General features: G+C 47.3%; 2 protein-coding genes across 2 annotated transcripts in view; one reads left to right on the forward strand and one right to left on the reverse strand.

The window, feature by feature from the left end:
* HSDL1 (hydroxysteroid dehydrogenase like 1) overlaps nt 1-552 on the reverse strand; it is a 12,371-nt gene extending 11,819 nt beyond the window's left edge. The window contains exon 1 of the mRNA XM_010850816.1: nt 415-552. Coding sequence (XP_010849118.1) covers nt 415-510 — 96 coding nt within the window. The 5' untranslated portion in view covers nt 511-552. The remainder of the gene's footprint in view (nt 1-414) is intronic.
* Nucleotides 118-13,304, forward strand: part of DNAAF1 (dynein, axonemal, assembly factor 1) — a 20,327-nt gene continuing 7,140 nt past the window's right edge. Inside the window, exons 1-6 of the mRNA XM_010850814.1 lie at nt 118-354; nt 2,465-2,600; nt 3,062-3,153; nt 4,989-5,210; nt 5,385-5,551; nt 9,922-10,043. Coding sequence (XP_010849116.1) covers nt 231-354; nt 2,465-2,600; nt 3,062-3,153; nt 4,989-5,210; nt 5,385-5,551; nt 9,922-10,043 — 863 coding nt within the window. The 5' untranslated portion in view covers nt 118-230. The remainder of the gene's footprint in view (nt 355-2,464; nt 2,601-3,061; nt 3,154-4,988; nt 5,211-5,384; nt 5,552-9,921; nt 10,044-13,304) is intronic.

The following is a 13,304-nucleotide window of genomic DNA, read 5'->3' on the forward strand; positions in this document are numbered from 1 at the left end:
CCCACGTGACCCGCGCACGCGCCGGGGGCGTGGCCGTTGCTGGACCCGCCCCCGGCGTTCCGCCGCTCAGGCCCGCCCGAGTGCGCGTGTGCAGCGGTTGCCGTGGAGACCAGAGAAGCGTTGGGCCTCCAACGACCCGGGCTCCAGTGGCCTGGTGGGTTAGGGGCCATAGCGATCCCGCGGAACCGGGCTCCCACTGCTACGGGGTGTTCGGTGTTTCCGAAATAAACATGCACCCCGAGGCCTCAGAGCCTGTGGTGGACGGGGTAGCGGAGCAAGAGTGCGCGCAGGAGCCTGGTGTGGAGGAGTCGGCTGGTGACCACGGGAACGCAGGCGAAGGTGGCCGCAAGGAAGGTGCAGACTACCGCCCCAGGGAGGCGAGGGGGACGACGGGCTGCGCCCAGCACCACATACCTGGTCTTCACTGCCAGCAGTAACCGTAATAATAATAACAGGGTCTTCCCTGGCGGTCCAGTGGTTAAGACTCCAAGCTTCCACTGCTGGTTCCATGGGTTTCCATCCCTGATAGGGGAACTAAGATCCTGCATGTCACAAGACGCGGCCAAAAAATAATAACAGCGGCGGCCCACACTCACTGAAGATTATGTACCATGCACTCACCACATTCCAACCATAGGCCAGCCCTCTGCGGTAGGCACTCCTCTTGCCAGGTCACACAGATAATTTACCTGGAATTTAAAGAAGTTAAAGAACTTGCTCCAAACAGATTACCCTCAGCCAGTCAATGGTAGAACAGACTTATGCTTGGACAGTCTGACGCCAAGAGCCCAAGCCCTCACCCAAGACACCATTCCCCTCACAACCCAGCTTTTGAATGTATCCCTTCATTTCCTTCACCATGTAAGATCAAAGGCTCTCTCTCCCTCTGGATGGCAAGCTATGTCAGGGCAGACACCCCAAATGAATTGGCAGTGTCCAGTCCAGTGCCTGATCTGTGGTGGACAGAATGAATGATGAGCTGGTGTTTCTGGGATCACCTGGTGACTCCTCACCAAAGTTTTCCTGAATAGGCTTAGAAGATAGCCTCTCCTGCTGCTTGGCTTCAATCATAAGGGAAACCTTTTAGGGACTGATAAAGAAACTGCTTGATTTGTGTTTCATTTTTTGAACCCAGCCAACAATTGTAAGCAATGACTGTCCAGGCAAGCCCTGTATGAGTTGCTATAGGGAAGCCATGTTGTGCTATGGACACACAGTTTGGACCAAGTTACTCTGGGTTGACACTACCCCTCTGCAACTTGCCAGTTTTTTGGCGGTTTGCCCAGAGTTTAACCGCTCTCTAGGGCAGTCTCATCTTCCGCAAGCCGGGATAGTTATAATTAGAGTGACTTGCATACAGTGGGTCAGTAATAAATGGTAGTTTTGGTATTAATATAACCAATCAATTATTATATATATTGAGCACCTATTCTTTATTGGGCTTCCCTTGTAGCTCAACTGGTAAAGAATACACCTGCAATGCAGGAGACCTGGGTTCAATCCCTGGGTTGGGAAGATCCCCTGGAGAAGGGAAAGGCTACCCACTCTAGTATTCTGGCCTGGAGAATTCCATGGACCGTATAGTGCATGGGGTCGCAAAGAGTCGGAAACGACTGAGTGACTTTCACGCTCACACATTCTTTATTACCCCAAACCATCATCTGGTGCCTCTTGCAGCTGGGTATTGTAGGCAGTGGGAAATGGGGAACTGTAAGACATGGTCCCACACACAGAATGTTTAATCTCTAGGTAGTCTACAGGGACACCCAGAGAGCAGCAGCAAACAGCTCTTAAGATTAAATGCATTGGGGGACTTCCCTGGTGGTCCACTGGCTAAGACTCCACGCTCCTAACACAGGGGACCCAGGTTCAATCCCTGGTCAGAAAACTAGATCTCACAATACCGCAACTAAAGATCCCACCTGGCACAATGAAGATTGAAGATCTCACATGCCACAACTAAGATCCAGCACAAATAAATATTTCTAAAGATAAAGAGAACATTTCAGATATATTTGATGTTTTTTGCCCTACCCCACCACTATTTCTACTCCCACTGCATTTTCCCCTCCTCTAGAATTTTGTGTGGATTCTTTCAGTCATGTCTGTCTCTCTCTTTCCCTATCTGTGCATTCTATTGCAAGGCAGAATAATGACCCATTGCTTTATTTAACCTGTCCCTGTGAATGGACATTTGCATTGTTAACTGGTTTTGGCTATTACAAATAATGCAGAAGTGAGTATGTTTGCACACATCCGCTTGTCCATCTGTACAAGAGCTTTTTTCAAAGATCTGCCTAGAAGTGAAATTCTCATAATCCTTAACAATGCTTTAAAAATTGTGATACATTTAAAGAGTACTGATTGTACACTAAAAGCAGACAATTATTCATCAAGTTGAAGTAGAGGGAAATTTTTTTTATACATTTCTTGCTCTCTACAGAACCAATCTCTTATCTTACAGAAATGAATGATCCTAAGGAAACGTGTGTGGGTCCTTTGAACACTTCCTGCCTCAGTGAGCAGAAGCAGAGTGGTGACAGCTGGTCAGATGGTCGCTTAGCACACCAAAGAGCCGACAAGGAGGATCATGGCGCCAGGTACGTGGGCGTGCTGCCACCACTCCCAGCACACTTTTACACATTAAGGTAGATGTGATGATCACCCCTTTGTCCAGATAAGGAAATTGGGGCTCATGAAGATTAACTAGACAGCCCCTTGTCTGAGGATTAGTAGCAGAGTCAGGATGGTTAGTTATGAGTCAGAGTCGCATAACTAACTGCAATCTATTAAACTTTAATGCCAAACCTGGAGAGAGGCACACATTAGGAGGTCTTGATGACACAAAGATATTTCTATAAGAACATACACTGCAATTTTTAAGAATGCTGAAATTCACAATATTGGATGAGGCCCTGAAAGCTACAAACAAGCAGTGTCATCAGGCATACAGAAGGTTGTGGAATTTGGAGACGGAATGGATGTGGCAAAGAATTTACGGGATATATCTTACAGCTGACAAACTGAAATCAATTTCTCGTTCATGTTTTTCATTCGACAGAATGACTAAAAAGTTTCTGCAAAAGCTTTGCAAGCAGCACAAGCTTTACATTACCCCAGCACTGAATGATACGCTGTATTTACACTATAAAGGTAAGGATCGGGTGGAGGAGGTACCTTGTGTCAGATGGAAAGGCCTAGCAGTATAAAGAATTACTCACAGGGATCATCTAGAGTTCTTACATTTAAGCAGAAATTTCAAGGTTTAGTGGAGATGCATGGGAAAGCAATAACATTTCTTGGAAGAAAGAGTCTTACATGACTAGAGTTTATATGAGTCCCAGGGAAACATACTGGCATCTTTTATTTGTATTTGCTAAAGGACTCATAGTTTCCCAGACCACTAACTACATGTAAATACTCTGCAGTTGGGAGAGACACATTGTGAAGGACTGTGGTGGTGTCCAATGGTCACACATCAACTTAAGTTCAGGTTCATAGACAGGGCTCTTCCTCGCAGTGACAAAGCAGAGCAATAACTCCCGGTTGATGCTGAATTTGGGACGGTCAACCTGTTTCATTGGGCCATCCACGTGGCCCTTTATTCAGTAAAAGTTTACTGAGAGCCTTCTGTGGGCCGGCACAGGGCGCAGTGCTGGAGATACAAAGAGGGATATGCTGAGGATGCTCTTGGTGTCTTGGGGGACAGTCGGCCACCATGAGGAGATTCACACTGTGCCAGGGAGATTCACGGAGGGCTGCAGCTGCAATATCCTTTAAAGGTGGGGAAGGACCCCTAGTTGGTCTCCTCACATCCACATTGCCCCCTCCCAAATCCTCCTCTCAGTGTCTAGGTGTAGCAGTGATGAGATGACACAGGAGGGCAGACCCCAGGGGACCCGTATTTAAGAGGTGGGAAGAAGAAGAGGAGAGAGGTGCCTATATTATCTACTGCTGCCTAGCAAATTAACCCCATGCCTACCAACTTAGGAAATTATTATTTGATACTGTTTCTGAGGGTCAGGACCTGGGAATGATTTAGTCGGGTGATTCTGCCTCACCGTTGCTTTCACCCTTTCTTCATAAAAACTTTGGGTTTGGGACTTCCCTGGTGGCCCGGTGGCTAACATCCTGCACTCTCAACGCAGGGCGCCCGGGTCTGATCCCTGGTCAGGGAACTAGATCCCACATGCCACAACTAGGACCCAGCACAGCCAAAAAAAAAAAAAACCCACAAACTTCCGGTTAAAACTTTTCAGGCAACCAAATGACTTTCAAAACATTTGGCAACAGCAGACGAACCGTGAAGTACAAATCTATAACGAGTTACTCAAGGAAACAAAAATGTTGGTTTTCCTCTCCTTAAACGTGGCTCATAAAACTGAGCCATACCAGAAAGCCAGACCCGAAGTTTGCAGTGGCTTCAGGTACCACTGGATTTTCTCACCGCATGTCTTCATGAGGCTGCCTCTCCCCCTTCTGAAGCCCTGCGTTCCCTTGTGCTCATTCATTTCAGGCAGGGCACCTGCCTCACTCCCACCTACTCCGAGGCGAGAAGGGAAGTTAGGCTCCCCCCTACCAGGCTGGCAATTCTCGAAGAAAGTTACCTCTTTCCAGTAGAGCCAGCCAAAGCTCCGCAGGGTTCCTAAAGGTTGGCCCCATGTGGCTCAGCACGACCAGCTCCCTGCAGAGAGCCACGGGGCAAGGATCAGGACGCGGTGTTCTCAAAGAGGCGGTGGTGTGCCTAAGGAGGAATGTGTGGATGCTGGGCGTGTGTGCCTGCGTGCTGAGTCGCATCAGTCGTGTTTGGCTCTTTGTAACCCCATGGACCCTAGCCCACCAGGCTCCTCTGTCCATTGGATTCTCCAGGCAAGAATACTGGAGTGGGTTGCCATTTCCTTCTCCAAGGCGAGTAGGCATAAAAGACGGTGAGACCTGTGCCTCTGTGTGTGTGGGAGCCCAACAAATACCCACTTCCTTCCCACCAGGCTTTGACCGCATTGAGAACCTAGAAGAGTACACGGGGCTGCGCTGCCTCTGGCTGGAGTGCAACGGCATCCAGAAAATTGAGAATCTCGAGGCCCAGACGGAACTGCGCTGCCTCTTCTTACAAGTGAACTTGCTCCATAAGATCGAGAACCTAGAACCTCTGCAGAAACTGGATGCTCTCAACATCAGCAACAACTACATTAAGACCATCGAAAACCTTTGTAAGAAGGACCCACCGCAGCGGCAGCGGCGGTGGTGGGGTGGGGGTGGTGGGCGTGGGGGTATTGGCGATGGTGTCGTTGTCTAGACTTGTGTTCACCGCTCTTCCCTGCAAGTGGGTCTAAACATTTTCTTTGCTGCCCATGTCACTCACCTCTGTCCACTCCCCCTTCCAGCCTGCCTGCCAGTCCTGAACACACTCCAGATGGCGCACAACCACTTAGAGACCGTGGAGGACATTCAGCATCTCAGGGAGTGTGCCAGACTCTGCGTCCTTGACCTTTCCCACAACAAGCTGAGCGACCCCGAGATCCTGAGGGTTCTTGAGAGCATGCCTGACTTGGTAAAAAACAAACAAACAAAAAACAGAAAGAAACACACACACCAGAGACTTCTCTGGTGGCCCAGTGGTTGTGACTCCGAGCTCCCAGGGCAGCGGGCATGGGTTCAGTCCCTGGTCGGGAAAGACCCTGCGTGCTGCGTGGTGGGGAGTGGAGGTGGGGGACAAGCCCCCAGACACAACTTGTGTCCCCTTGTGTTCTGTAGGCAGCAAATCTCTTTTCTTCTCCCCTCCCTCCCCTCTTCCTTTCTCCCCGCCTTCTGAACACCCATCACACTTTTCCTCTCTATTTTTAGCTGCTGTGTTTTAAATGCCAAATGCTGTGTCATTTCACCTACAATTTCAGTGTGTATTCCTGACAGATAATGACTTTTTAAAAACATCATTACAGTACTGTTATTATACCTAAAATAGTATCAGAATGACAGTTAATACCCAGTCTATGTCCAATTTTCTCCATTTGCCTCAAGCATGTGTTTTGACCATTGGATTCAGTTCAGTTCAGTGGCTCAGTCGTGTCTGACTCTTTGTGACCCCACAGACCACAGCATGCTATGCTTCCCTGTCCATCACCAACTCCTGGAGTTTACCCAAACTCATGTCCATTGAGTCAGTGATGTCATCCAACCATCTCATCCTCTGTCGTCCCTTTCTCCTCCCACCTTCAATATTAACCAGCATCAGGGTCTTTTCAAATGAGCCAGCTCTTCGCATCAGGTGGCCAAAGTATTAGAGTTTCAGCTTCAACATCAGTCCCTCCAATGAACACCCAGGACTGATTTCCTTTAGGATGGACTGGTTGGATCTCCTTACAATCCAAGGGACTCTCAAGAGTCTTCTCCAACACCACAGTTTGAAAGCATCAATTCTTCGGCACTCAGACTTCTTTATAGTCCAGCACTTACATCCATACATGACCACTGGAAAAACCATAGCCTTGACTAGATGGATCTTTGTTAGCAAATGAATGTCTTGCTGTCTGGGTTGGTCATAACTTTCCTTTCAAAGAGTACTGTGGTCACCATCTGCAGTGATTTTGGAGCCCAAAAAAATAGTCTCTCACTGTTTCCTCTGTTTCTCCATCTATTTGCCATGAAGTGATGGGACCGTTTCCACTATTTCTCCATCTATTTGCCATAAAGTGATGGGACTGGATACCATGATCTTAGTTTTCTGAATGTCGAGCTTTAAGACCATCAGATTTTACCAATCCAAACCAGACCCACACATTGTATTTGGATTATGCATCTCATCACAGCCCTCCCCGCTTGTCTCTTCCTCTCCCCGACACCACCCCCCCGCCAAGAATCTGCTGAAGAAACCGGGTCCCTCTGGATGTCGGCCACACCCTGGATTCAGTTGACTGCATCCTCATGGTGTGGTCTAACGTGTTCTGCTGTCTCCAGTATCTCCTGTAAAATGATGATGGAGCCAGAGGCCTGGTCAGATCCAGGCTCAGAATACAACCCTGAGGTCAGCTGTGGCATCAGTCAGGGCAAGTGTAACACCTGGTTGCCTCTTGTTGTGACTTTAAGCGTCACTAGTGGGTTTGACTGCTGTCAGTCTGATCCAGCTTCAGTCTGATCCAGCTCTTGGCCTCCCTTCCCCCGACTGTTCCAACAGCTCCCAGGCACACTGCCTCCCTGTGTGAGTTCATTAGCAGTCGCTCAGGGATCATATTCTAATTCTCTCATTCCTTCTGCCTTTCTTAGCGGCGATGCTTCCACAAAGAGCACTTTGGCTCATCAACAATTTACATCCCTAGTGTAAAGTGTATGCAGAAAACACTGGGATGAAGACGTCTTTGTTTTTCTTTTTATGTATCAGTTTTCAGAGAAATGGATCCAGAACTTAGGGACCTCTAAAGATGACAGTGAAGGGTTTTTCTTTATCACTGTGGACAGATAGATTTAAAGATACAGTATTTGGAGTGACTTAACCTTTCTGTCATTTGAATTTGGGTGCTTGAGTGCTCCCATCTTCCAGCCCATGGCAGCCCCTGCAGGCAGCTCCTGTATCCTCTAGCCTCAACCCCAGCAGCCTGGGACCATTTCCTTGCTATTCAGTGTGTATGTGTTGTCATGTGTACTAGGAAAAAATATTTTCCAAATAGCACACGAAAACCCTCAGGTCATTGTTTCCTGCTTAAGGCCTGGGTAAGCGAGGGAAAAGTGAATCCATTTAAAAAAAAAACAGTAAGGAAAGCATCAGTTTAGTTCTGTTCAGTCACTCAGTCATGTCTGACTCTTTGTGACCCCATGGACTGCAGCATGCCAGGCCTCCCTGTCCATCACCAACTCCCGGAGTTTACTCAAACTCATGTCCATTGAGTCAGTGATGCCATCCAACCACCTCATCCTCTGTCATCCCCTTCTCCTCCTGCCTTCAATCTTTCCCAGCATCATGGTCCTTTCTAATGAGTCAGTTCTTCGCATCAGATGGCCAAAGTATTGGTGTTTCAGGTTCAGCATCAGTCCTTCCAATGAATATTCAGGACTAATATCCTTTAGGATGGACTGGTTGGATCTCCTTGCAGTCCAAGGGAATCTTGAGTCTTCTCCAGCACCACAGTTCAAAAGCATCAGTTCTTTGCCGTCCAACCTTCTTTGTAGTCCAACTCTCACATCCATACATGAACACTGGAAAAACCATAGCTTTGACTAGACGAACCTTTGTTGGCAAAGTCATGTCTCTGCTTTTTAATGTGCTGTCTATGTTGGTCATAACTTTTCTTCCAAAGAGCAAGTGTCCTTTAATTTCATGGCTGCAGTCACCATCTGCAGTGATTTTGGAGCCCCCCAAAATAAAGTCTATTACTGTTTCCATTGTTTCCCCATCTATTTGCCATGAAGTGATGGGACCAGATGCCATGATCTTAGTTTTCTCAATGTTGAGTTTTAAGCCAATTTTCTCACTCTCCTCTTTCACTTTCATCAAGAGGCTCTTTAGTTCTTCTTCGCTTTCTGTCATAAAGGTGGTGTCATCTGCGTATCTGAGGTTATTGATATTAGGAGAGCATAGTTCAGGAGTAATCTGCAGAGCAGACTGGCACCAAGAACTAGTTTACCATTCACGTAGTCACTAGCATATGGCATGATAATACACAGCTGAAGAGTAATCCTTTTCTGGGGGGCCTGGCTGTCATAACAAAGTACCAGGCTGGGTGTTTTAAATTATAGAAATTTATTTTCTCATTATTCCGGAGGCTAGAAGTCCTAAATCAAGGTGTGGGGCAGGCTTGCTTTCTCCTGAGGCCTCTCTCCTTGGCGTGTAGACAGTTATCTTCTCCCTGAGTCCTCACGTGGCCTTCACAGTCTGTCTCCCAATCTCCTCCTTGTACAAGGACCTATGGGATCAGGGCTCACCCCAGTGACATCATTTAATCTTGATCACCTCTTCTAAGACCCTGTCTCCAAATGCAGTCACATTCTGAGGCGCTGGGGTTAGGATTGCAGCAGATGAGTTTGCTGCAGGCAGGGGTTGGGGGGAAATAACAACAGTCTGTCTCGTGGTTGTTTTCTGGTGGCTTCTACATTCTCCACACACACGTGCACACGTGCGTGCACAGCTGTTTAGTGCCCGCCCCTAGGGCGCACTGCTCCCGACACCCAGCCCTACAGGACAGGTCACTTGAACATGTGACAAGAACCATGACGGCCAGATGAGAATGAAGTTTGGAAAATGCTAAACTAACCAGTTCACAATGTATTTATTTTCTCCAACAACAGAAAGCAATTTAGATACAAAAACCATTTCACCAGCTTAGCAAACCCATTTTAAATGCTTCACCCACATGTCACCTTGACAGATCCCCCTCCTGGAGAGGAGGTGACAGGATTTAAGGTCGGGGGGACGGCACACTGGCACTGCTCTGCGCTGTCCCTCTCCTAGTCCCGGCTTGACGTCCAGGAGACCTGTAAGCCTGGCAAGAAGGAGCCTCGGGGTAGCTTAGAGGGTGCTCTTCATCCTGTCCCCTGATCACCGTCTCTTATCTGTCCAGCAGCTGTGTGCATTTTCTTAAAACGGGTCCTGGCTGGGAAGGACAAAAAAACGATCAATCAGAGATTAGTTCCAGTAAAAGAGATTGGGCGAGCAAAATCACCACCCTCGGGAAAGGCTCCAGGAAGGTTTTCCAGCACTGTTCTGGAAGGACAGTGAGAGTTCAAGTTCAAGTAGAGAAAGGGATACCCGATTCTCAGGACGGTTCTGATGGCACAGGAGCAGTGACAGCCCCGGCTTCTCTGAGACTGTCTTCAAGATTTCATGTCGACACTCCCTGTCTTTGTATTTCTTCTCAGCGCAACACACAAGTGAAATGTTTTAACTGCATCTGTTTCTCAGTGCCTAATGTGGTTCTGCCTGTGTGCTTCCAGCGTGTGCTGAATCTGATGGGGAACCCGGTGATTAAGAACATCCCCAACTACCGAAGGACACTCACCGTCCGGCTAAAACACTTAACATACCTGGATGACAGACCAGTTTTTCCCAAGGACAGGTACGGGAGCAAAAAGCCTTTTAGTAACACTATGTAACAGTTGAGCATGCTCAACAGGTAAGTTTTTAAATTTTCTGATTTTTGAGCATTCCCACACGTCTCTTATATATTCCAGTGAGGTGAGTTTAATGGCTTACGTGACTGTTTATAATAGGAAATTCTCTGTTTTAAGCACTTATTCCTGGATTTTTTTCATAATCCTTTGATAATTATCCTTCTATATAAAGTCTCTGATCCCATGGCTAGTTATTTCCTTAGGGTGGAATTCTGAGTTGTATTGCTGGATTAAAGACTGTAGTTTAAGACTTTTAAAAGGCACTTATAGTTTCTAGAATGTTTGTATCGTTTATAACTTTCCCAGACACAGCCATGTTAAAAAAAAAATGTAGCCAGGTTAATTGATGAATGAAGATAGTACGTCATTTGCATTTTGGGGTAACAGATGAATTTGATCGTTTTTACCACCTTTGTCGGACATTTAAAGTTTCCTCCTCTGTGAGTATTGCATTCATGACCTCTTTCCAATTTCCTTTTGGGGAGATTTTTCGTATTGATTCATAAGTGATAATCGCTCAATCGTTTCTGACTCTTTGTGACCCATGACTGTAGCCCGCCAGGCTCCTCTGTCCATGAGATTTCCCAGGCAAGAATACTGGAGTGGGTTGCCATTTCCTTCTCCAGGGGATCTTCCCAACCCAGGGATCAAACCCGGGTCTCCTGCATTGCAGGCAGATTCTTTACCATCTGAGCCACCAGGAAAGCTCTGTTTCATTAAGAGCTCTTTGCATATCGGGAATATTGAACCCGGGGCTGCCATGTGTATCATCACTGCTTTGATCTGGGTTTTTAATTTACCTTTTGATTGAGGCTGCTATTCATTCCAGCTTAGAATAAAACCTCAGTAACTGGGATGGCCTGAAAGGAAGTGCAATCTGAAGCTTGAATTACCCGACATTTAAAAACACACTTGAACTCACAAATTTTAGTCAAACTAACACAAATTTCAAAGGGAGAGCCTCCACCCAGTCCAGGTGAGACAGCCAGGATCCCTGCTTGTGCGCAGTCGGGCCGAGATGCTCCCAGTTCCCTGGCACCCAGCCCTGGGCGTTAAGGCAGACAGCGGGCGTGCAGGGCCTGCGGGCGGACTGCAAAGCCCAGCTCGGCAGCTGCAGGTCTTATGTCCCTAGTCAAGCTTGCCAACCTCCCCAGCCTCAGGCTGTCTCCGAAAAGTGGAGACAAAACCGACCTCGAGGTCTTTGTGAGTATCTGTTAGTATTAGGTGGAACTCAAGCAGGAGAGAACCAATGGGAACTCTCGGCTGTCCCGGGGCGGGGCGGGAGGCGGGGCAGGGAATGTGAGCTCCCTGCAGCACCCTGGGGCAGCGCGACCAGCAGGAACGTGTAAGAGCTGGGCCCTTTGCAGGGAGACCCCTGGACGATATAGCAGGACTCCTCTTCGAGAGCTGGTTTCACTTGGGTTTGAAGCCTCATTTCAGCACCCTCCAGCTGTTCCGCACTGGGCCCTTGACCTCCTCTCAACCTGGGATGATCTTCACAGGTGTTTGTTCACCTGTCAGCTTCCGAAGATCTCCATGACCAGCCACCTATCTAAGCCACACCTTTGCCTCTTCCATCTAGTGTCTCTTTAGCCTGATTTCTTTTGGTAGGACACATCTGCCTCTGACATACCTGTTTCCTCTTTTAGAGTCTCTTTCCCCATAGAAGGGCAGGTCTAGTAGAGAAAGCCATGTCATCTCTTATGTTAACCTACTTATCTCTGGCCCCTAGAACAGCCTGCTCACTTCAAGTGTACAATTCAATGGTTTTTCAGTATATTCAGAGTTGTCCAACCACCCCCACAGTCAATTCTAAAATACTTTTATCACTCCCCAAAGTAACCCTTACTTATTAGCAGTCATTCCCCAACCCACCTCTAACAGCCCCAACAACCACAAAGCTACTTTCTATCTCTGTGGATTAGACTACTCTGGACACTGCATATGCTGTGTGCTGTGTGATGAATCATGTTCAACTCTTTGCGACCCCACGGACTATAGCCCACCAAGCTTATCTGTCCATGGAATTTTTCAGGCAAGAGTATGGGAGTGGCCATTTCCTCTTCCAGGGGATCTTCCCTACTCGGGGATCAAACCCATGTCTCTTGTGTCTCCTGAATTGGCAGGCTCAGATCTACCACTGAGCCAATATGTATTTGCCTACTCAGGACATTATATATAGATGAAGTCATACGATACGTGGTCTTTTGTGACCGACTTCTTCCACTGAGCATATTTTTAAGGTTCACCCACATCACAGCCTGCGTCAGTAAATGCTTCCAAAATAACACTGTGAAATAATCTCCTGTTTGGGAAGGCCACGTTTTATCAGTTGAGGGACATTAGGGTTGCTTCCACTTTTTGGCTGTCGTGAACAGTGCTGCTATCAATATTCGTGTGCAGGTGTGTGTGTGTGTGGGGGGGCATTTGTTCTTAACTCATTTGAGAAATACTTGGGAGCATGATTGCTGGATTATACGGTAAGATGATCTTTGCTTTGAAATTGGCAAACTGTCTCCCGAGGTGGCTGCTCCATTTTGCATTCCCACCAGCCATGAAGGAGCACTCCTGTTGCCCCCACATCCTCCCAGCCTTTGGTGTTGTCAGCGCTCTGGCTTTTAGCCGATCCACTGGGTGTCAAGTGGTTAGGTTTGCACTCTCCTGACGTCACCCAACGATGAGCTTATTTTCTACCTAACTTCTTGGTGAGGGGTCCAGTTCTTTTGTCCACTTTTAAAACACTTTGTATGTTTTAGATGGCAAGCCATCTAGCGGTTAACTTTCTTCCGAGTGTTTTCTCCCAGTGCAGTTTCTTTTAACCTTTGCCCATCTTCAGGTTGTGTAGACTTTGTGTGAGCTGTAATAGGTCTACATGTAGTCTAGATACAACCCCAGTCAAGGGTCTGATTTGCAGCTGTTTTCTCACTTTCCGTGGGTTCTTTTATTTACAGGATTCTTTACATGACACCCCTTTTTAATTTTGGTGGAGTTCGCTTTATTTTTTTTGCTTTTGTCACACGTGCTTTTGACCTTATAGCCAGACGGGCTTTACAAACCACTAGAACTTTCAAGATGAAACTGTGCCTGTGTTAGTATGTCTCCTTAGAGTCACATGCCCTCTGTGCCTTTAGTTTGATTTTGGGGAAAAAGAGCAAGTTTGGTCAGAGAGTATATGTTTTGGATTTACTGTTAACCTGTGACAGTTC

Source organism: Bison bison, unplaced genomic scaffold (assembly GCF_000754665.1).
Source record: "Bison bison bison isolate TAMUID 2011002044 unplaced genomic scaffold, Bison_UMD1.0 scf7180017864295, whole genome shotgun sequence".
Lineage (NCBI taxonomy): Eukaryota > Metazoa > Chordata > Mammalia > Artiodactyla > Bovidae > Bison > Bison bison.